The sequence below is a fragment of the Hesperophylax consimilis genome, chromosome 13 (genome assembly GCF_061612785.1).
Source record: "Hesperophylax consimilis isolate HC1 chromosome 13, BYU_Hcon_1.0, whole genome shotgun sequence".
Classification (NCBI taxonomy): domain Eukaryota; kingdom Metazoa; phylum Arthropoda; class Insecta; order Trichoptera; family Limnephilidae; genus Hesperophylax; species Hesperophylax consimilis.
Window position 1 is genome coordinate 8,817,901 of NC_142848.1, and position 25,264 is coordinate 8,843,164.

At 33.2% G+C, this 25,264-nt stretch overlaps 1 protein-coding gene across 1 annotated transcript in view; it reads right to left on the reverse strand.

Moving 5' to 3' along the window:
- Window positions 1-23,892, reverse strand: part of LOC149418390 (atrial natriuretic peptide receptor 1) — a 138,098-nt gene extending 114,206 nt beyond the window's left edge. The window contains exon 1 of the mRNA XM_089639104.1: window positions 23,375-23,892. Within this exon, the coding sequence (XP_089495230.1) occupies window positions 23,375-23,892 (518 nt within the window). The remainder of the gene's footprint in view (window positions 1-23,374) is intronic.
- Window positions 23,893-25,264: the final 1,372 nt, after the last annotated feature.

A 25,264-nucleotide genomic window follows, 5' to 3' on the forward strand; every position in this document is an offset into this window, starting at 1 on the left:
TGTTTCCAGAGTATGGTGGGGATCCCATCCTACTACTCTTAAACTAATGTATAATTCCCTCGTTCGAAGTCACTTGGATTATGGCACATTTCTTTTCGACCCACTTCCTAAATATCTGGATAAGAAACTTGAAAGAATCCAATCAAAAGGGCTCAGAATGATTATTGGGGCAATGCAATCTTCTCCAATTAATGCTCTTCAGATAGAATGTGTAGATCCTCCCTTATTTTTGAGAAGACAATACCTCGCGGATAGATATATCTTCAAAGCGTTATCTTTATCGCGTCACTCATTGGAACAGAGTCTCGATCGTTTGTTCAGTATTTTGAATAACAGAAGGAGGGTAATAGATAGAGATCGGTTCCCTCTCTTATTAAAAAGTTTTCTATCATTTAGATCTCTGTCTTCTAACCTTCAAAATCTACAAGATGATCCAATCCTTCCTATTTACAGTACCCCGTTTAATGCTATTAATTTTATCCCAAACGTAATAATTACTGACTTCCGGACGAACATTTTATCATCAGCTAATAACTTTCAAAATGTTGAAGAACATTTTAAAAACTTTATATTTTCAAAGTTTCCTGGATTTTCCCTCATATACACAGATGGTTCCAAATCCGACCACAAAGAATGTGGCGCATCGGTATATATTCCTGAATTCAATATTAATCTGTCTTATAAATTGCCTAAAGAAATTTCCATATTTACTGCAGAATGCTTCGCAATTGAACAAGCTTTAATTCAAATCCAACTCCTCAATATTCGTCGAGCCTTACTGTGTACTGACTCTCTAAGTGCAGTATTAAAAATTTCCTCTAATATCGTTCGAAGTCCAGAAGACTATGTTATTTGTAATATTAAAAACATCCTCGATTCTTTAAACGAATCTATGTTTGAGACCATACTGGTTTGGGTGCCTGGCCATCTAGGAATTGAGGGTAACGAGCAAGCTGATTCTCTCGCTAAACTTGGAACTGTATCTGGTTCTATTCCTTTAGATTTTAAAATTCCTGTCTCTGACGTCTTCTCTATTCTTAAATCCAACATGTCTCGTTCCTGGGAAGAAAATTGGACAGTCACGAAAACTCAAACTGGATCTTTCTATGCTGGAATACAAAATCATATTCCAAGTAAACCCTGGTTCCACGGAATAAAAAAGCCCAAAAGATTTATTTCCTGTATCTCGAGAATGAGAATTGGCCACTGCTCTATTGCAACTCATTTGTTTAAAATTCGGGTACTCGAAAGTTCATTATGCCAGTGTGGTGTGGAGGATGAGACTCTTGACCATGTCTTCTTCAATTGTAAAAACCATTCTTCTTTCAAAGGCATGTATCGATTGCTTATTAAAATCACCCACCAGTCTCCCCTTAGTATTCCATATTTGCTGTCTCTCAACAACTCTCGCGTATATTCTATTCTTTATAAGTTTATAGATTTGAATGACTTTAATATATGATATGTCCAGTCCCCTTATAGATAATTCACATCAGTTTAACCATATATCTTAACCCAATCGGCACAAAGCACTCTCTTTAGGGTGAATTGCCTAATACAAAAAAAAAAAAAATATATATACTTTATTTATATATATAACGTCCCCATAATTAGTTTTAAAAAAGGTACCTATGTTTAATAGTTTGTATTATAAAAACAATAATATTACTCACGTTGTAGAATTCTAAAGAAAATGGCAAAAGTTGGTTCATTGTATGAAATAATATTACAAACGTTGAAGAATTCTAAAACGTGGTTTATTCACTATATGATATAATATTACACACGTTGTAGAATTATAACGAAGATGACAAAAGTTGGTTCATTATATGAAATAATATTACACACATTGTAGAATTCTAAAGGAGATGGCAAAAGGTGGTTCATTTATTGTGTGAAATAGTATTACAGACGTTTTAGAATTCTATAGAAGATTAAAAATGGTTCATTGAAGAAAATAAGCAATTAAAATTAAATTATTTTTAATCGACGGACTTGAGATTTAACTGTACCTAAGTAATAGGATCGTTAAAATTATATTACTTTTTATATGCAATCTGAAATGGCTATAAAACACCGTTGACAAATCTATATTGAAATTATTTCAGGTACCATACTTTAGCCATATCAATTTGAAGTGGTTATGCAGTGAAAATGGTTTCATTCTGATAAACTCTGTTGCAGAGCGGAAAACTCTCTGTTCAAATACTATTCTATCTAGTGACAAGATTTAAAATAATATGTGAATTCCTCACAAGAGTCCCAACCATTCCCCTCTGGAGCCTGTAATGATCTTCACTTTTCAAACTTTTCCTTCTCTTCCTTCTACGATAAATTTTCTTTAAGTCCCATAGGTAACTTCTCCATAAGGCTTTGATTATGTATATACCCAGGGTAGGAATATCCTCCCTGTCGTCTGTACAAGCCTTTGCTCTTCTCTTTATTACACATCCCTTCAAGTGTGCGCATCCTAGTTTGTCTACGTGTTTTACGACCTTGAACGTAATCATTTCACGTGACTGTTCAGTATAAAAAGGTTTCACCGAACGTTGTGTTGGTTTTTTGTTTCTCGGTATAGAAACCTAGTTATCTATGTATGTGTGGTATCCCTCGGTTCTTTTGAGATAGAGTGAGTTGAATCCATTACCGCTGTGTTTTAAAGCCATTTTATAAACCTCATTCTCTGACTCGCCTGCTCACCGACTAGCTACGTGATTCTACCTGTCGTAGGGTAATGTGAATAAAATAAGGTGTTAGATTTTGTATATGTGATATACATACGATAAATTTATGGTGTTAATTGTCGGCGCCATCCATGTATATATTTTGGGAGGGAAGGGAGAGAAACGGAAATGAATTTGTTCAAGCTAAATGTAATCAATTTACGTAATTATGTACCGTTCAAATTGTATCTTATGAATGTTTAAATGTTGTCTCTATGTCCCTGCTGACAAACTACATAAGTAGTTTAGCGGGTTTAAATGTGAATAAATAAAAAAAAAAAAAAAAAAAAAAAGTTGGCTCCTCCTCTTTACCAAACAGATCTGATGGATGATAATTTGAACAAGGCAATCGATATCTGCGTGTCAGGATATCCGAACCGGCCGGATCTGGCGAGCTTTTGCATGGCCTCCCCTTGTTCCAAATTGGCAACCGTCACGCCAGAATAAAGAAAACCAGGTCTCCTCACCAATTACAGAAATGCCCCAACCTCATTGCACCTCCAGGAAAATCTACTTTAATAAATGTAGAAGGGGAAAACCATGACATCCCTTGTCACGAATCTAGTCGCAAAAATGTGACACGTAAGGTCCTAAGTTACATGCCACCTCCAGAAAACGCTGTAAATTCCTTGTCGTCGGGAACTTACATCCCTTTCTAGGTCAATAACATAGATAACACACGACGATCTTGTCGACATTTAGTCTGATTCTATCGATAGGTTGTGTGCCTATCCATTCAGCCAATTATCATGTGAGATATATGTAAGGTTTACTCGAAATGCCAAATCTAGAATGAAGACTGTCTGTATTTTAATATTTGGTTTCAGTAATTATTTTATGAGGTTACTAGCATCCTCGTTTATGGGTAACTTCTATTGAATACCTATCCTCTCAGGTAGGTATAAACGGATAATTGGTTTGATTTTTTGCATTTAATTTAAAGAGGCTGCCTACCTCTCGAAAGGGACCTGTTGAGAAAAGTTGTTCGGTTGGTAGTTTTATTTCGGAGGTTACCATCTCCCCCTTTTGACTCTAGATTTGTTTCTGTGTATCCCAATTTGTAAATAAGAAAGTCAAATAATAGATGAAAAGTATTAAATTAGAAAGTCAAATAACAGATGAAAAGTATTCATTCTTGTTCTGTTTGGATGCATCCGATCGCTTTCTATTCGGGCGGTTATACGCTTGCAAAACTTCCCCTTCGACTGACTGTACCTGCGTCTTGTCCCAGCTGGTGGTGATCGCCGTTTTAAATGGTACGCCAGTGTTTTGGTAGGTACTTTGTAGATAGGTGTTTTTTATATTGGTTGGCCTAATTTGTAATAAGTACCTATTTAATGTTTTCGTCGGCTATTCAATACCTATCGCAGGGAAAACGCCACGATTTGATTCGTAAAGTTTTTAAAAGAATAACAGATCGGCAGTAGGTAAATTCTCAATATGACCCTCGGTCCAAGGCGTTCCCCTAAAACAAATATTATCGGCCTACATATGAAAAGGTCTTTGGCCCGTCCCCCGCTCACAGCTGATTGATAATATTGTCTGGCACATTCCTTTTTGAAACATTAATTTGGGCGGCAGGAGTTGTAAACTTGGTTTCTGTTGTTCGGATGCATCCGTCCTTTAAAGGGTCCTCTGGAATTTAATAAATAATATAAAAACTCACCCAGTTAGTCATCTCCCAATCTCAGCGTGAAGCTTACCCGGTTACACACTAAATAGCTAAATCAGTTTAGTTTTACGGTCTCCTCCCTACCGGCATTCCATTACATTAATCATTTTCTCCTTTTAGCGAAAACCTTGCAATTTGTTAAATTTTCATCCCCTCCCTATGCCTATAAAAGGGTAATTAAATAATTCTGTAAATAAAATTGTACCTCCCTAATCTCTGTCAGGATTCGAACCCGCAGTTTATGATTTGTTTGATTCTCTGGTTTACGGTCTCCGTGGATAGAACGCCATCTCGCCAATCTTTAATTCCTCCCTTATCCGATCAAACAATTCCTGCCTTTAAATACGTTCACTCTGTTTTAAACGCAATCATTATCATTATTATTTCCATGTTTTTAAGACAAGTAATTTAGTTCAAACCGTATACGAAATCACGCTTAAATCAACACAATTTTATAACACAATCGCGATCGCACAACACCTAGCGCCCCCGAGGTGATTTTTCACAAAACGGCGCTCTACAAATTATCCAATCATTATCACTGTTATTAGTATCATTTCTATCCTCACTGAGTACAACCACTTTCACTTCACACAAACACCGGTTCAATAATATTTCACTTCAATTCAATATTCAACAATACTTTCTAACACCATTTGAATTCATTAATTAACTGTAATTTCACACATCACTTCTGATTTGTATTGATTTCTCGGAGCTGTTAACGTATCCAAGTTCAAAAACCAACTGCCCCTCCTGCGATCTCTTCTTTTCTCCCTTCCCGTGCGAACGTGTTTTTTTCAAGGCCCGCCTGTCAATAAATCTTATGTCGTGAGTCTAAACAAAAAAAATTTTGGAGTACATTCGTTTCGTTTATTTAAGTGATTGTTCAAATCATCACAAGCCAGTGAGACTATGAAATCCCCGATTGAGGTGTGTTGTGAGGCTGGAGGTAGTGGAGAGTAGTAAGAGATGGAAAAGAGAAAGGTGGTGGACTATTTAGATCTTGTTATCAAACACTGCTCAATCCGTTTCAAGCAACGTTTCAATTATGCATTAGTGGTCTACTGTGAGAGTATATTTAACTCTGGAATGTTCCGCAAGAAAACTATAATATTATTTTAAATGATTAAATTGCGAGATGACTCAAATCAGTCAAATAAAATTTATTTGCGCACGGTGGGATTTGAACCCTCGACCTTCGGATTGCTAGTCGAGAGCCTTACACCATGGGGGTGGCAATATGAATAACCAGATAATTTCCAATTTTATCTTACATTTTTTCTTCACTTTTTTTTTTTTTTTTTTAAAAGAAAGACAAACATTCCCGGGTTACGAATAACCTGACAATATTTGAAAATCTCCTACTACCACCACAGTAAGCTGAAAATGTTGCTTATGTTGTGATGGAGGACTTAGCCAGCCGAGGAATTGAACACACTCCGCCTGGGTGGGACCCAAACGCGATGTCAACGAACTGACATTTAAAAATTTTAAGGTACAAATTATTTCGGTTTTATATTATACTATTTTTACATCTTACGGCATCCGTGGTCGAGGGATAAGGCTCTCGACCAGCGAGCTGGAGGTTGCGGGTTCAAATCCCGGCGAACGCAACTAAATTTTAAGTTGATTAATTGTATTATTTCAAAAAATTACTCATTAAAAATAAAATATAGTGCCTATATTTGCGGCACGTTCCAAAGTGGAAAATACTCTCCCAGTGTCGCTTTGGTGTAGGATCACAGTTCAGCATTGAAAAGTTGTTTTAAATGGCTTAAGCCGTGTTTGGTAACCAGATCTGAATAGCCAGATGTTTCTTCGATCCCCACATTTCTCTTTCCCTTCTATTCATATCTCCTTCCCTTCCCCACTACCTTCTACCCCACATTAAGTGAGATTCATTAAATTCATTAAATGATCATGAAATACGAGTAATACAAACAAAATGCAAGATGGAAAAGTAGTACATTACGAATAGCACAATAAATTAATGAAATTTGTCGAAGCAGCGCTTGGCAGTTTGTTTAATTATATATGTTGTTCAGCTCCCGTTATAAATTCTACGAAGAACTGTTTATGTATAGTGATTGATGCGTTAAACATGTCAACAACAACCTTATAATCACTACCCAATTTCTGTGTACTATGAAGGGGAGTATACAATATTGCGGTTTGTGTATAATATGGTACATATTGCGTCAATGTTGGTTTGCTAGGTGTATGGAAATAAATCGAGTATAACAGTTCAGGGCTGTCAATTATTGAATTAATATATATTAATATTTATTTGAATGTCCCCTATAAAACAACAATGTGATATACAGTAATGGATGGTGGGAAAAGTCGGGGACGCCTGAAGAGGACTTAACCCATCATCTCTGCACTGGAATGATGAACGGAGTCGAATATAAGTTGATATAAAGTGAGCAACGCTGGGTACACGTTAGCTAGTGATTTTATACAGGGTGCCCGGGGATAAAGTGCGCCAAATTTGGGGGTCCAGTCAGTGGGGAGTTTTACCTTGCAAAAGGTTAGGTAGTAGCGATTTTGATATATGTTGTTAAGATTGGGACTCTTAATGGTGCCAAAATTTGTTTTTTTCAAAATAATTGTGAAGGGGTCGTTTTTACAACCAAATTATTTAAGGCAAACTTAAAGACAACTAAATTACCTACATTTTTTGTAGAGAGTTTTTTTTGTAAGTCTAATAGGTAACGAGTTACAGTGGCGGAAATGTGAATATTTTTCTAAAAAATGATGAAATTCCCAGCTTTGTAATTTTTTCGGGTTATTCATTACATAATTATAATAATTTTGGTAACTCATTTCCACACCACCATGAGGAAGAGAACATGGCGCATTTTTTTTACTGTTTTTTTATTGCTGTAATTCGTTACCTATGAGACTAACAAAAAAAAACTTTCTACAAAAAATGTAGGTAATTTATTTGTCTTTAAGTTTGCATTAAACAATTTGGTTGTAAAATCAACCACTTCATAATTATATTGAAAAAACCAAATTTTGGCAACTTCAATCCAAGATGGCGGGTCGAGCTCGACCCCCCCAAGGTCGAAAACTTTTTTTTTCTTTAGAGTCCCAATCTTAACAACATATGTGAAAATCGCTACTACCTAACCTTTTGCAAGGTGGAGCCCTTTTTTATCCCCCACTGACTGGACTAGGGGCAATTCTACATGATTTTAGAAGTATAAAAGTAAATTACTTTTCGAAATTTCAATGTTTTAAGGTAGTTTTTAGGTTAAAAAGTTTAATTGTTAGTAAAGGAAAAAAAATCTTTTCTGGAAAATTTTTTTTATGGGAAAATAAACATGGAATATCCAAAAAAGTTATTTATCTTTTTTACCTCTACCATCAGAATCACCTTTCGAAGTTAGCACGCTCTACCACCGGACACCCTTTATATTTTTTGATTTATTGTATTTAGAAAAGATTTACCAAAATAAATGAGATATATTTAAGTGGAAACAGTTTTTTTATGAAAACGTCTCTAAAACTTTCCTTGGCATACTTCAATGTTTTGAACTATCATTAATACTTTTTCCGGCAGTCAATTAAAAAAGATCTTCATTGTTAATTTTAATGATATTGTACAAATTAATTACTAAGATTTGGACAAGGAAAATATATTTATGTCGAGTATAATTTTCAATAAAAAATATTTATTCATTTATTTCTTTATATTTTGAATTTCTAATGCGTGGACTTTAAATTTAGGTATATCCGTCTTCCTATCGACGTGTCTTGTCCATTACAAATAATTTGCTTTGACCAATTTAATTATATTCCATTAAATGGCGCTTTGTCTCAAATAATAAACTTGAAAGCTTTGGAAAAGATTTCTAGAAAAGATTAAATGGCTTACCAAAACATTTTTACTATAGTTTGATTAATTTTCCTTCTTTTTGAATGGGCCCCTAACGCATAAATAACGAGTTTATAACAACTTGGATATTTAGACACTCCCATTTAAATGGTATTGTGTCAAAATAGGCGATTATTATTTTACCTGCGATAAATTCCAATTTTTTAGCTAACCCTACTATTATTTAATATTGAAACACTTTTATAATTATCCCAACAATCCGGTTCCTACCTATATTTTGGATTTTTCTTGTTTTATTCCATTCCTTCGAAGAAAGCAAGTTTGAAGATTTTTGAAAAAAGAAGCCCACAACATTTGTCTTTTGTTTTGAAGAATGATTTTCGTCGTCGTCGCATATAGTTGCATATTTTTGCCTCTCGTAGTAGTTAATACAATTAATCCAACGAATATTTATAAAAGAGTTCAAATTATTTAGCCCCAAGTGAATATAAATTAAATGTTGTTGTGCGTGATCAAAAAACAGTTCGTGTTGTGGAACGGCATTAGGTGTAAACCTATAAACTATTACAGTGCCCATGGAACATTCAAGAAAACACCAGAACTTCCAAATGAGGCAAGATCTTTCAAAAAGTAAGGGCCTCTTTTTCCTACTCCTGATTTACCTTGATAAACAAACAAGATCGTTTGATTATTATTACCTCATTAAAATTACAGTCCATTCGTCCAGTACCAATCGATCGGTACGCAATACATATAAAAAAACATGGGTAGAGAAAAATCAATGGTAGGAATTTGTGATTTTATCAAGGTGTGACAAATGTGTTCTTTGAGACTTTAAAATTTTTTAAAAACATTTTAAAATACAGAAATTTTTATTTATTTATTAGTGTTGGAATACATCTGAGCCATGGATACAATATCCAGGAACGCAATAGGACTAGCTGAAGGTTTGCTACATGGAACTTATGGTACTATCAAGGTTCTACAGTGCCTCCACGATGATTACAAAAAGGAGGGTACACTCATTCCCGGCTTACTTCGCCACCGACTAACGCAAACTTCTGGGGCAGGTACAAAATTCAACAAACGTCATCGTCATGGCTGCATCCGAGTGGCTCAGCTCTCCATTTAAGCCATCGCATACTCTATTCTTATATATTTATAACAAGTGTTTTAAGTTTAAAAAAATATATGTTATTTTTGAAGATTTTTTTTTTTTTTTTTAAAAGAAAGACAAACATTCCCGGGTTACGAATAACCCAACAATGTTTGAAAATCTCCTACTACCACCACAGAAAGCCGAAAATGTTGCTTGTGTTGTGATGGAGGACTTAGCCAGCCGAGGAATCGAACACGCGACGCTCGGGTGAGACCCAAGCGCTATGCCCACTCAACCACTGACCGGTGAGATAATATCTATACTTTTTTTTTGCCAAAAAGTTAATTATATGAAATTCTTTCGAAAGAAGAAAATCGCAAATTAAGCTACAAAAATTATTAAAAACAGGTTTTTTGTTATAAATAATATGTTATAGATATGAAAAAAAATCACAGTGTATCTTTAAATGCAACTAAAGCATTTGTCGAAAGATTTTTGCTCTATTTCAAACGAGTCGTGTTTTATTAAATATTTTCACCATTTTTGCTTAATTATATTATTTTTTAATATTAACCCACTCCCTCCAATGTTCGTGTTTACATCTCCCTATCAAACCATCTTTGAACGCTTACTACGGGGCCTTAATGGGCAATTGATGCAGATGATGCTGCGACCTCCCTGATGGAAAATCATTAATTTCATAAATCAATGGGTCCCACATTATATGTATATTTTTTTTGATGTAATAGTTGTATACATATCATGTAATATGGCAGACTTGGATTTTACTATCTGGGTAAAAAACTTAAAGAGATAAAAATAGGTGAAATTTGAAAAAGAACACAAAAGTTTCATGAAATGATAAAATAATTTTATATAGCTGTAACGATTAACGAAATTAAATGTTTAATTTGCCTGAACATCTCGATCTTGATTATTTCTTATGTGTAATTATTATTTAAGTTGAAATAAAAAAAATTAAGTGTAACCTTCTCCAATTTGAATAAAAAATTTTCACTCAATTAAATATTGGAAAGGTCGATACGAGTTTTAAAAGATATTTTGACAAGGTATAGATATAACAGAAAATGTTAACATTACTGACAAAAAGTTTAACCACTAATCATCTATCTCTTACTAACTTTTACGTTAGACACTTTTTATATCTTGAATTCACCCATCCATCAAGTTATTTTCAAAGTTGTACGACAAAATAAAGTTTTCTGGAAATTCGTCATAACCCCTCAAGATACCAGTATAAAGACGTAAATATGTTTCAAATGATTTGTGTCATGAAATGTTTCATTTGAATATAAACTTTACCGATGTATATCAAATGTTTTACACAGACTCAAAAACCATGTGAAAATATATTAAATTCATCTCATATTGCGTAAGACAGTAAGCCGACCATAAGATGATCTCAGTAAAGATGAATTATTTTTCCATTTTAGTACCAAAAAGCCGTTATTACAACCCCGTAATTTAAAACATTTCATATAAAAGTCAACACGACCTATAAATCTCCGGCAAGAAACGGGTATTGGCATTTCTTTTCTGACAAAATGGCGAAATTATGATTTTTACACCATGTTTTCTACATAACAGACCGTAAAAAGTTACTTTTTTTGAAGGCTAAAAGTACCATAAAACTATTCTTATAACATTAGTTCTAACATTTGTTCTACAACCTTATTTACATAATACCTTGGGATCAAGGCGGAGAAAAGTTGTTTGTGATACAGTCCAAAAATAACAAAGTACCGGCAAATTGGTATCAAATGTAAGAGAATCAATAATAAAAAACAAAAAACCAGTCTAAACCGAAAAGAAAGATAAAAAACTCACCTATTTTCACAGAATTTGAACAATTCATAGAATTTTAATGCTGATTTTCAAGTTCTGTGAAGGTTCTATTCAAGTTCTGTTAATATATCATTTTCGGCCAGTTGTTACAAAACTGAAATAATAAAAAATGAAATAAGCTTTACAAGTCTTTATTCAAGTAGTTTTGACTGGAAATAAAGGATTGTCTTAAATATTTTGATGTTCAATTATTTTAAAAGCATCAACGTGTAATTATAACGACGTTATGTAATCCCAGAAAAATCTTTAGGGAAATAACAAAAATTTAATCATCCGAAAGTTTAATGTTTTGGGTGTGCTAACAACTTAATGGATTCCACACGTTTCACTTGCGAATGGTTTGAAAATAATTATACATAATTTTACATCAAATTCCCTTGTTCGTAGATAATATGTTAAATATATACTAAGGTCGAAACAGACCTTCGTCGATATAAGGGATGAAAGATCTAAGTAAGTGATTAAGTAGGTACTTATTTAGTTCAAGCGGATTCACCATTTCAAGAAGTCAGCTATTCTGTAGATAGAAAATGAGAGATCGGTAGAGAAGATCAAACATTACTTTTGAAGGGGATGTTTGAAGTTTTGGCAAAATAACCGTATTTATTTTTTGTTGAGACAACAAGACTGATTTTATTTTTGTTTCATTAACCTATAATAATAGAAATAGTGGTAATGATAAAATTTTGTTTAAACTGAAATCGCACAAGAGTCTAAACTGCTGCTAACCGTCTGGAGCCAGTTCAACTATGGCATCCCAAATAGGATATGTTATGAGCAGAGGCGGCCCGTGACTGAAATTGCCTGCAGTGCATTTCACTTTTAAAATGTAACTAGTGTGTAAATAGGTGGAGCAAATTAATGAAATGGGGGTACCTACAGCAATTCATTCTATCTACTAAGTTATCTTTGTAAAATAATCGCTTAAATAATACTGCTACGTTAGTGTTCCCGAAGTCATCTCGAGAGTAAACAAGCAAGTCTGAATTCACTGTGCACGAGATCCAATGTGTGAAAGTTGCAGCGCTAACATTGTACATTAGGGTGTATCGATTTTTAACTTTTTTTTGTTTTCAAATTCCAAGTTGAGAAAAAGTTGCTACTAGGTACCACAACTTACCACAAAAAGTTTTGGATTTTTAAAAAAATGTTTAGGTCTCCCGCACAAGGCTTAAAGTTTTAATTTTTTTCAAAAAATGTAAAAAAAAAATTAAATTAAAAAAAATAAAATCTTAACTTTTGTGTTCTGAACTTATTTTATGCCTTCTATAAAAAAATTAAAATTAATTCCGGTGGTTTAAACTTAAAAAAAAACATGGTTCATATATGTACACAAAATTACAAAATTTCATCAAAATTAACAAACTTTAGGGCTTGTGCGGGAGACCTAAAATCCATTTTTTATAAAAAAAAAAATCATTTCTTACTTATTTTTATGCCCTAATATTACTGTTTTTTAACTTGGAATAAACACAAAAGTTACGATTTTATTTTTAAAAAATTGGATATTTTTTGAAAAAAATTAAAACTTTAGACCTTGTGCGGGAGACCTAAACATTTTTTTAAAAATCTAAAACTTTTTGTGGTAAGTTGTGGTACCTAGTAGCAACTTTTTCTCAACTTGGAATTTGAAAACAAAAAAAAGTTAAAAATCGATACACCCTATTGTACATTACTATTTCTAAGCAAATATATTCCAGACGCACTGGATTACGCATGATAAAAGTAATGCGAAATTCACTCTCCATTACGGCTCTTCGATAGTGCACGGTATATATTTGCACTGCTCTAATACGTGATTTAACGATGAAAGTGTAATCTGTCTCGATCATGTCACCGTTTCAGCTAGGTCGGGCTGTCTCGATACAGCCCTATGCTGTTTGAGTATTACGGTAAATCATGGTTCTGTGCATATTGGGGTATGCACGACCCTCTTGCTCTTGCGCGGGAGTCTTGTACTAGAAGATAGCTCAAATAATGACCTGGCGGGAATTACGACTGGAGCGTACTTTCGTACACCGATGACTGGGGCACATATGTTGTTGTAGTTTTTATATGAAGACTGAAGACAAGCAGTGCAATGCACAAATGCACTTACCAAGGAACCGCCTCTAGTTGTAAGGCTATGAGTAATAGGGGGGTATATAGGGAAAAGGAAAGTGAGGAAGTACCTGAATATGCAGATCTGGTCACCAAACGCGGCCAAAGCCATTTAATCTTCCACTCTGAAACGTGCCCCAAATATACCATATATTATTTTTAATAAGTAAATTGTGAAAAAACACTAATTAATCAAATAAAATTGAACTCGCGACCTCGAGCTGCCTAGTCGAGAGTCTTACCCCTCAACCATTGTTTAATCTTATTCGAATCTGCTACCAGCCAAGGAACTTACTGCTCCTTAATGAATATTACAAAAAATAGATTAAATATACCTAGTAAGAGGTAAATATCCGCACAACGCAATTATTTTGATTATCTCTATGTGGGTCTAAATCTAATATATTTTTTTGTAAATATTCAAATATTGTACCGACATAATATTTACTTGATGAGTAAGCAAGAAAATTTGTGATGAGATCAGACAAATATTACTATCATCTCGTCACGGGAATAATTTAGTAGTTTATGATAAGAAATATAAAGGAAATCAATATAAACGTGATATTCGATGTCTGAAAAAATACTTTTACTCCGCATCAATATTACGACTACAAGTTTTTTTCTCTTTTAATAAGACCTTGTTGCTGTTTTATAAGCTTCCCATAAACGTTTTCCGTCAGAAAACTTAACTAGGTTTTACAATGAATAACGGTTTTATAACGGAAAAATACTACAAATGGTCGTTTGATTTTCATTAAGCTTATTTTATTGTACAATTAAATATAAATTAATCCTTTTTTAAGAAACTATGTCAAACTGTATTTTAGGTAAGAGTCAGAAAAAAACACATATCCGCATCTCGTTACTGTGTTGTATTAAAATAACTACTCTTGGTATCACCCTGGTGAGATACCACAATTTCTGTATCGAAATTTTGGTGCAAATATAGCCATATATCCAATAACAACCCTGGTGAACTTTATAAAGGTTACCCGGTGACTGTTAAAGGAATGGGGTAAAATGGGAGATACCACAATGGACCAATGGCCGAAGTGCTCACGGGAAATATATGTAAACTGTCTCCGTTCTATAAAAATAATAATAATAATTGCAAATACACTTTGTGGCACCATTTAAATTTACTGAAAATAAAACACTTTTAAATAAAATAATCGACAATTTTGTGTATATGTTCATAATATGTGTGCATGAAATATGTATGTGTATACAAATTGTTTTATTTACATCAAATTCACATACCTTTGTTTTTTTTAGCGACCAGATCCAAATGGCCTTGTATTTTAAACATTCTTTCTTCCCTTTCCTTCAAAATGGAAATGACATGGCTCTACTTGCTCCGAGTTGTTAGAACTCTCGTAAAAATACATTGGTGTTTTCTTACTTTTATTTTCAGCATAACTTCTCTTGAAACTTCAAATAGTAGGTTTATTTAACTCACTCAAAACTTTGAGATTATAATTTTAATCCGCTTCAAGAAAATCTCTCAAAAAGACGTCTGAAGTTATTACGGTTTTGAAAGGATGTGCATGTAATCTCTTATTGAAATCTTTGAAGTGTTCTATATCATTTTAAATCATGGCTCGAAGCTCTCCAGCGTTTGTTACCATAATTTCCACCTCAAAATCCCTTTGAGTTAATGCAAAGGTTTCTGATGAACGATATTGGCAATATTTGATCCCAAGGGCTTTAAATTATTTAAATGTATAAAGTCACACCAATAAGGGTTGTTTTTATCTACTGCAAAGTTGTGGGTTCATTAATTTGTTTGAGCCATTCGTGTCATGAATTCTACTAGCTCTAAAATTATTCTATTACCAAATTAGATTTATGCAGTGATCGTCGCCAGAGGTCTGTATTTGGGTTTCATAAATCTTACAAATAGGGCTTCAGCTTTAGGCAGACCGGGCACTTTAGAACAATTCTAGCACTGAACCAGAACGGCCCAATTTTGGCAATAATAAATATTCTTATTTATAATCAAAGGATCTACCCATCTTTATGTACCGCATCGATAGGCTAATTACGAAACGTATTCTACACAAATTCAATATGAAGGTAAATTCCATAGAAAAATTATAGCTTAGAGACTTAATACAAAAACCTGCTCTGCATGTAGTTTGTCGTGAGAACGAATTAAAATAATGCAATATAATATTATGTAGTACACTTAACATTCAACATTTTTTTTATTTGGTACAAATTTCAAAGTTTTCCAGTAATGTTGGCCTCACTGGGTGGCTTGCCCGTGCTGAGGCATTTAACATGCATCTACCACGCTTCCAATTATGTAATTGAAATATCGTATTAATAAATTAAGCTACGTATAGGTTTAAGATTAGTATACGTTTAAGATTAAATAATCATACCTACGTAGCGCAGTTTTGCTGTACAATTACTTCAATGTCATTTTACATAGTGTTTAATATGAAGTGTGTTTTTTTTAATATTTATACTTGTGTTGTTTAATATGAAGTTTTGAAGTTCGGAGTCTTTAAAATGTTAACATTTTAAAAGTATTTTAAATTGGACATATTACGGAGGTATTCAATAGTGTTATATAAAAATTTACTAAAACGGGTTTATTATTAAACAAATTCTGCGTGTAATTATTATTACGCATGACATACGCGTGACGAAACAGCCGTTACGCGTATTAATAATTACACAGCAGAACTAGTTTAATAATACATTGTTTTTTGTACATTCAATGATAATGCTATTGAACATATTAATGAAAAACGAAAAAAAATTATATATATATATATATATTTACATAATGAAGACAGAATATACAACATTACTAATAAATATTGTATAGACGTTGTTATATTATCATCTAAAGTCTTGAAAATTACTATCGAACATATTTGATGTAGCGTTACGAAGGACGAATAAAGCAATTGATAAATTTTTCGATTATTGTATTTTTCCTAGATGATTAGGAAACTTACTTTATCTAGCTTACTTCATCTATCTACGACTCCGTGATGGCCTAGTGGTCGTTGATGGCTATCGTGGTCGAGGGGTAAGTCTCTCGACTAGCAAGATGGAGGTCGCGGCTTCAAATCGCGGCACGTGCAAGTAAATTTTCTTTGATTAATTTGTGTATTTCACAATTTACTAACATTAAAAAAAACATATATTATATTTGCGGCAAGTTTCTGTTTGGAAGATTCTCTCAGTATCGCCCTGGTGTAAGACCACAACACAGAATTCCAATGTTGCCGAAATGGCTTTGGTCGTGTTTGGTGACTAAATCTGAATAACCAGATACTTCCTCTCCCCCATTTCCTTCCTTTGTCTACTACCTTCAGCCTGGTTCCAGATGGATGGGAGCAGTTGGGAAGCTTGTGTGGTTTCAGATAAAAGAATCTATATATATATATAAATTGCTTAAGTTAAAATCTTGTATATCCATAACTCATCATATTGAGAAAACTGAAAGTGAAAGTTTGCAAGCTTTACCGAAATTTAGAAGAAGATTTTAGTTCCAAATTGTACTATCTGTATTGTCTTTTGAGGTGGTCTTTCGTTTAGCGTAGTGAAAAAAATGTTAGGGAGATACGATTTTCTGCTAATAAAAACATGCCTGAAGAATTTACAAAATATTTTAATAATGAAATATAGATGCAATATTCGAACCCGAATAATATAGGCTTATCTATAAAAAATTTCAGTACTTAACACATTTTCGACAAAAATTTGTCTTTTAATTTTTTAAATCTAAGCCATCGATATATGGGCGGGCAGCCGGATTTGATTTTTGTATAAAATTTCCTGTTTCATTCCAGGATTGATGAAATTTTGCACACCTGACTTTTAAAGTAAGGGAAAGGCCGCTGTCTACGTGAGTTTTTGAAAAATCACCCATTCCCTTTTTGCAATCCTTTTTAACAGAATGTTGATACGTATTGAAGAAATTTTATATTATACATTGGATTTAAAATAAAACTCAAGTAATTTTGATACATGTGTGCTAGAAATACTCTTAACCTAACCTAACCTAACCAAATACAGCTGATAAGCTTACCATGCTACTGTTTTTAATTTGTGCCATAGTTGTTTCCAAACACGGAAATATGAAAAATTTAAATACGTAACACATATTAAGCTAGCTAGCCCATTTGAATAGATTCCTGGTAGATGTTTGTGTAATGCATATTATATAATAAATCTTCTTTATTCAACAGATTAATTTATTAACGGAATAAATCCTATTAGTTCAATTTGCGAACTAATTGAAAGATAGTTGAGAGATGAAACCCGAACTCTAGGATTAAGTTGAAACCTGAATCGCGCAACTACATAATCGATTTGAACATATTTGACTAGACACATGATTGCTGTACACACTTTATAAAATAAATGAACACGTGTAAAATGTTAGCAAATTATATAAATTTAAATCTTAATAAACAACAATTTTTAACATGTTAGTTCTTCATCAATCTAGCTTTCGTTATGAGCAGATAATATTTTTAATCGTTTACATATTTTAAAATAAATTTAAATTTTTAAACATCGAAGACAATATTAAACACTCTCAATTGAAAAATTTGATACGGGGCAAAGGGAAAATATTCGGTCGTATCTGAGAATTTAAGAAGTGCTCTAACAACTTAGCTAATTATAAAAAAAAAATACAATTTAATTCGGGTGGAATCTTGCAACCATACATAAAGATAGCAAACACAAAATTTGCCTTTAGAAAATGAAGATAATTTTGACAGTTCTTATTTGAAGTATGATACAATTTAATATGACCGAAGGAAATAAGGACGGATTAGCGCAGTTGGTAGAGCACCGTCCTGGCAAGACCAAGATCCTGGGTTCAAGTTCCAGATGCGCCGGTATTTTTTTTTGATTTTTCTGTTTCAATTTTTCGTTTGAAAATCGCTAATAGTAATTCAATATTTAAATATTACAATTTGAGAATTTAATAATAATAATGTTTTGATGATTTGTATAATGCCGTCTTTGTAAAATATCACCTTTGTCAATATATAATATTTTTCTAAAATGATTTATCTCATTACTAACTGTGGTATTTTACACTTTAAGCACTTAAAATATATATATTAACAGTAAAGATCGTCTATAGGGTCTAATGAGACGCGAGCTTCGCAAAGTACTTGTAGTGATCGATTCGGGTTTCCTTGTGTTAATTTTAATGCCACTATGAAGGGAATTTGAAGGTCAGACTGTGGAGCTGTCTGTGTTTATTGGGAAATGAATTTGCTGAAAATTCGTCGCTAAGCTCACGTTTTACGGAAACCAATAAAAATTTCAATCGTTAAAGGACTAAAGTGAATGAAATCATTAAAGGATGGACTTCAAACGCTGGGTATTAAACCTGGAATTCCAGTAATATTAAAACGATATTTCAACAAGTACGCAAGATGGCGTACCCCTCACTCTGAAAAAGAATATTTAATACGTTATAGCATTAAAAATTATAATAGGTATTTTTTATATTACACTGAATAGATAAATTGATAGAATTATGTTGTGGGCGTGTCTGTATGTCCGAAATAATGTCAATTTTTTCTTACATCCATCGCGTGAAATGAATCAAATATTTCCAAATAGTGAAACTCGTTTATGAACTGGGAGTCTAGCAGAGGGAAATCGATTACGTTAAGGTATTGGATCAAAGGAGTAATTACTGATAGTTTTATACAGATTTTCCGAGCATGGTTGCGCTGTTGATATCAAAACCAATATCGATAATGTAAATCAACATTCGCGGGCAATACTGGCGCAGCTGTCCATGAATTGACATTCCTATACGACAGACGGCTACGTTAATGTTAAAAATACTAATCAATTGACAAAGTCGAATTAAAATTATAACTTATATTATTTTCACTGGCAGTCCACATGAAATTTTGATACTAAAAACGGAGTTTATTAGTTCATGAGGTGGTCAGTTATAACTGACAAATTTTTCCACTTATTTTATTTTTGACCGTGACCGGTTTCAGATTTTATAACAATCTTCATACTGGTTAAATTTGTTTCAAGATATCATTATAATTGAATTCCACCACGAATTTCCATTATCAAAAAAATAATTATTAAGAACTTATTTTTTCTGGATGCAAGAACAGAAACAATAAATTGCGTCTTAGATGAAAAAATTAAGTCTATGGATCTAAGAGCTTAGTTAGTTCACCTCCATTAATTAATAAGCCAGCTATTTTACTTGACGGAAGATATTATCCAAAAATCTGTGTATATTGACAGGTTATCTGTAACCTTGGAACCTGCTTCTGTCTACCATTTGTCGGATTTATATTCTGACCGTGCTCTCAAATATCCTATTTGACCATAGATGATGGGTTTTGTCGATATCGCATCGTGCTAGATACCCAGAAATTATTATAATTATATTGGCCTCTCTGAGATCTAGGAGTCAAAATATCTTTTATAAATTGGCGAAATTAATTAATATTTGAAAATAGTAGGGTCATAATTGTAATTTGGAAATCAGTAAAAAATAATGCATATAAAAATATTAATTTACGAAATTACACCAAGTCTGAAAAAATATTTTTATTTTACATAAAAATATTACGACCGCAATTTTTCTGATTTTTAATAAGAGTTAGACTACTGTTTTATAAGCTTCATAAACGTTTTCCTAATACTGAATTATGTACAATAACGAAGCGAGAATAGGTCCTACATATTCTGAAAAATTTAAAATTTATTTATTATCTTAAAATATGAAATACATACTTCCTTTTCTAACTGCAACCTATTTCGGCTATCTAATATGCCGTGCTTAATGATTGCCTAGTATGCAAGAGACGGCATAGCAGAACAAGAAAAGATCAGAACGGTTGTCCGATGTCTCTTCTTCAACACATCTTACTCGAAATAATAATTTATGTTAATTATTCCGCTATGAAATTAGTATAAATATATTAAAGGCGATGCACTCCGAAGTAATGTTAAACCATGTGTTTTTCAATAAATTAATACTGCGAGTAATAACTAACACACCTTGGCGTTTAAAATAATCGAAAGTTTATTTTATAAGCTCAGAAAAAATTAAGTAAACTGCTAAATCTCGTACGTACGAACAACTTTTCCGTTATGGTTGTATTGTATAATTTGAAAAATTAGATTGGAAAACCTTTTAATATTTGTGCCTAAACGCAAAATAAAATAAAACTCGCTATTCGGCGATATTTTTTATTGGATAAATCAAAACAGGCATCTGGTGTTAAGCGGGACTTTCAACCATATTGCCTTATACATAAAGAGTGTTGTTGTTACTAGGTTGATTTCTAATGTTATATTACATAGTGCATCGCCTTAACGGAAATTTCAGCAATTTATAAATTCGTCATAAAGATTTCACAAATTTTTTAAAACAATGTGAATCATTTAAAAGTAATCACGGAGTAATAGAGGAAAGGTTTATTTGTGAAGGCTTTACTGTCATAGAAATAATGCACACCGTCACACAAGTCAAGTACAGTTTTAATGTGCCAGGCAACTGCTGGCGCCGTCGGGATTAGCGAACGTCCAATTTGCTTCACACGTTAACATTAAGGTCGAGGTTTAAAGGGTGAAAAATAGAAGAAAGTAAGCCCCCACTCTCCGAAAAATCCAAAATCAACTGAGCCTGAATGTATGATCACATGGAAATGCAAATGCCTTTTAGGGAGGTGTCTCCAATTTGAAAAGTCATTAATTCACTAGATGTTGTACAGAAATTTAGAAAAGGAAAGCGATAGCTTGTTCTGATGGAAATGCTTTTTAATCTTGGATCTTTTTGTTTCAACAATGAGAGTGTTTAAATTGCTTTTAAAGCCAACGAGTAAAAAAAATTAAAGCTATCTTTTAAACTTGTATTTCTTTTTTTTTTAATTGTTTTTGATAAATTTTCCATACTTGGAGCCAAGTTCTTTTTTAAATGGAAAAGTCCTCTACCTAACCTTTGCAACAGGTTTCCACGTCCGTCTAATGCAGAAAGTTGAAACCATAATCAATATTTCATATTCACAGAAAAGATACCGCCACCCCAGGAACCATTTATTTGATAATCAACACCCTTGCCATAGGTCACCATAAAAGTTTCGCTACGTTTTGTGACTTATCAGGGGTACCCGGGTTCTTAGAGTGAGGTTTGTCTAGAGACTGGTTGAGGAAGACCTTTTGACTTCTCCAGCCGGACTCTCTCAACCCATCGTCTTGCATCACAGTGAGGGGGATGGTATCAAAAGTCGGTCACTCCTGGACACATTAACCCCCAGGATCCTACCCACCCCTTAGACCTTATACCTTCCAAGAACTTTTCCTCATTTTCCCTAAAATGATCATCCACACAGCATCCTTAAAGATGACAAAGTCCCACAGGGATTTTTTCCCGGGCCTCTTGTGAATAGCAAATGTAAGAAAAGAATACATGAATATATTGATCTATGGATAAAAACTATGACTCGTCTAAAACTAGTGCTATAGAATTTGCCTATAAACAGGAGCCAAGAGAACAATGAGCAACATGTATTATTTTTTTTATGACAGAGAAAAATCACATTAATAGATTTTTATCCAGGGAAGAAAATCCTATTGAATTAATGAAGCTTATGTTTCTATTAGTGATATTGTGCTATTTTATTGACTCGTGATATCATAAATTAAAAATAATTTGTCGTGTAATGTTTTTTTTTTCATTTGGTTAAAAGCCGCGCTGAAATTTTTGAAATGACATGAAAAAAAAATCCATTATTTATTATTTTGATTTATCCTCACAACTACCATAATATGGGCATGAGCGTAGTACGCTATAGTATATAGACAAGTAAATTCATTTTGGAAGCTGCAAAATAGATGTAGTACCTAACTAATGTAATTCAATATTGATTTTGACAGTTAGAGGTTATCAGTCAGCACTCGACTTGCAAGCCAGAGGTCACAGGTTCAAATCCCAGCGTGTGTAAGTAAATTACATTTTATTAATTTGTGTTATTTCATAATTCACTTATTTAAAATGATAAGCAGTATAATTGCAGCACGTTTCAGAGTGTTGTATACTCTCAGTATTGTCCTGGTGTAAGACCACTATTCAGAAATGAAACGCTGCTTGAAATGGCTTTGGCCGTGTTTGGTGACCAGATTTGAATAGCCAGGTACTTCTCTACCTTCATATCCCCATCTACTTTGTCTTCAGTGACAGCTCGTGACTTTTAAGAGTGCTATGTTTGAAAATGTCGACATTATTGATGTTATTTAGTCAAGAAATTTTTTTTTCTAAAATTCTTTTGGCCGTTCGCCGCAAAGATTTACTGAAAATCTTCATAAAAAACTGAATTTTCGAAAAAAAAGATCACGTTTTTGGCTAAAACGGCATCAATAATGCCATTTTTTGTAGTGTTAGCGCTCTGGTGCAACCAAAAGTCACGAGCCGCCACTGTTTCTTTCCCCACAATCGTCAGCTTCACAAAGTACCCCAAATGGGGAAGCCATAGCTGGCTTCAGATAGTTGGAAGCGCTTGGGACTGTTGTCAGTTTCACATAAAATAAAAATAAATTGTTTTTCAGAAAATTTGTTATTGGAAAAACGTCAATAAAGATTGTTTTTGATTTATCAAAAAACGGATCAACTTCACGAGTGTTAAAAACTTGTTTCAATGTATTTTAAAAATATTGAATACACGAGCAGTCCTTCTAGAACCAAAAGAATCGTGCAATCATTTTGTATCTTGTATTGTGTGTCATCTTGCATTTTAAAATATAGATAATGAAAATCAGGTGTATCAACCAAAAAGTGGAAATATTGAAAAGCTTAGTACGATATAAGCTTTCGTTACACTCCACAAACCCGCACTGATTTTATCAGTACGAATATAGTTATTTTCGTTTTTATTTGATCTTAAGGAAAAAAATCTTTAACATTTGTTTGATTTAATGCTGCATTGTTTTTATTCATGTTTCGGCCACCGTAGGTTGATGCTCCACGTATCAAAAACGCAACAAAATATCGAGGATTGTGAAGAAAAAACTAAAATAACTAAAATTAGCATTCTTACCTTCCCTGGTGCTTTTGCAGTCTTACTTTATGTGAAGCCAGAAACCTCTCGTTTATTTCTTCCAATGCCATGTCCACTGCGGGTCCACACCTTTCCAAGTCAAAGGGAGAGTCCAAGTGCGATGCCATCAACACTCCCACATTGTACTCAGTGAAGTTATTATTCTCCAAATCTGGGTTTGATCTCTGGATTCTAGCCACCGATCCTGCCTCTGAAGTACTATTGTCCCAAGAGGGATAGTTACTGACCGTTTCTTTCGAATCGGTGTTGTTATCCTCTTCAATGTTTATTATACTAAAGTTATCCAACTTCTCAAAGTCCTTTATATTGCCTAAGAAGAACTCTTCTGCTTCTGTTGAATCTTGAATATATTTATCACCCTTGATTGCGCTGTTTGATTCATCTAGATTCGACCCTTCAAGTTTATTTGATTCCATTTGAACTTGAGCTTTATTTGGGCGACGAAGATTTTTACTATCGTTTTCACGATTGAAGAACATTTCATCGGATCCTCTCATTTTACCCATTTCTCTTGAAGGATATTGCAAACTTTCAGGCGTTATTACTATTTCATACTCAAGTGAAGAATTAGGATTCATTGTGCCGAAATTTTCGTGTTCGCTTTCCTCCAATGGTAGACATAGTGCGGATCGATGTAAAAAAATGTTCAAGAAAAGGAAAAATCTTGTGAGTTTTGCCGGAGATATTTCCATAAATACACTTGGAATTTCTTGTTTTCTGGATGAACTGCGAGAAGTGGGCATAGTGGTATGTAGAACTTTAACTTTACTTCAGAAATTGATGAAACTTAATGATTATCTTGCTTTCACATATTCGTCATTGTTTTAAAAATGAAGTTTGATTGAAGTTATTATTAATTCTGTATTTATACATTTCAGTGTGATATGTCGATTATAGTGTTCTAAGAATGTAACAGAAATTTCTCGTGCTTTAATGAATTTTAACGGTTTGATAGCTGTTTTGTAATTTTTTTTTCTATTTATATCTTAGAACTTAAGTCTTACATTAAAATATACTGAAAAAATCGCTTTAAAATATTTTCTATAACATAACAAGTCCTTTCAAATTATTTTTAATCTTAAACCAGCACCATTTGAATAATTTGAATTATGAAAATAGCAAAATTTAGAAATAGGAATGTCTCGGGAAATATAAAATGCAACAGATGAGTGGAGTCGCGATGTATTTTGTATCGGAGATATTACACAACCGCTCTGCTCGGAAGGCAGTTGGCAACTGAAATAGACTGAGCATTATTCCCTGATTTTTACGGAAATCAGCTGGAAGTTCTGAAAACTGGAAGAGCGGGCGAGAATGTGCGAGATTGGTCCATAAGAACCCTGAAATTCGTTGAAGAAAAAGCGAGCAATATGGGGGCACATGCATAAGAAGACATTTCATAAGGCTTCTATCAAGATTCTTTATATGAATGTAAGCAACCTTTTTACTTTGAATTCAATTATGAACCGTAACTCTGAATAGTTATGGTTTGTCCGCATCAAAAACTTTGAATGCAAGGAATTGGAATTCTATCTTGTTTGACAAGATAGGGAATATTTTCTCTTCGGTAATGTTATTGAAGATTTTTTATCTCAAAAAACCCTTATATCTTCAGAATATAGAAAGTATAACGAGGTTTTCATGACCATAATTTTTATATTTCGCTATTAAACTATTATAAATGTATGAAAATTGCAAAATATTTCTCAAATTTCTACTGTATAGTGTGCAAATCTGTTATACATAAACAGCATATTTGAAATAAGCAAGTTTCTTTGTCTACGATTTTGTGAGGTTTAAATGGTGATATTATTTAATGACTCTTCTAAAAAAGTAAAAAATTAATTCCTAAAAAAAAAAAATGGAATT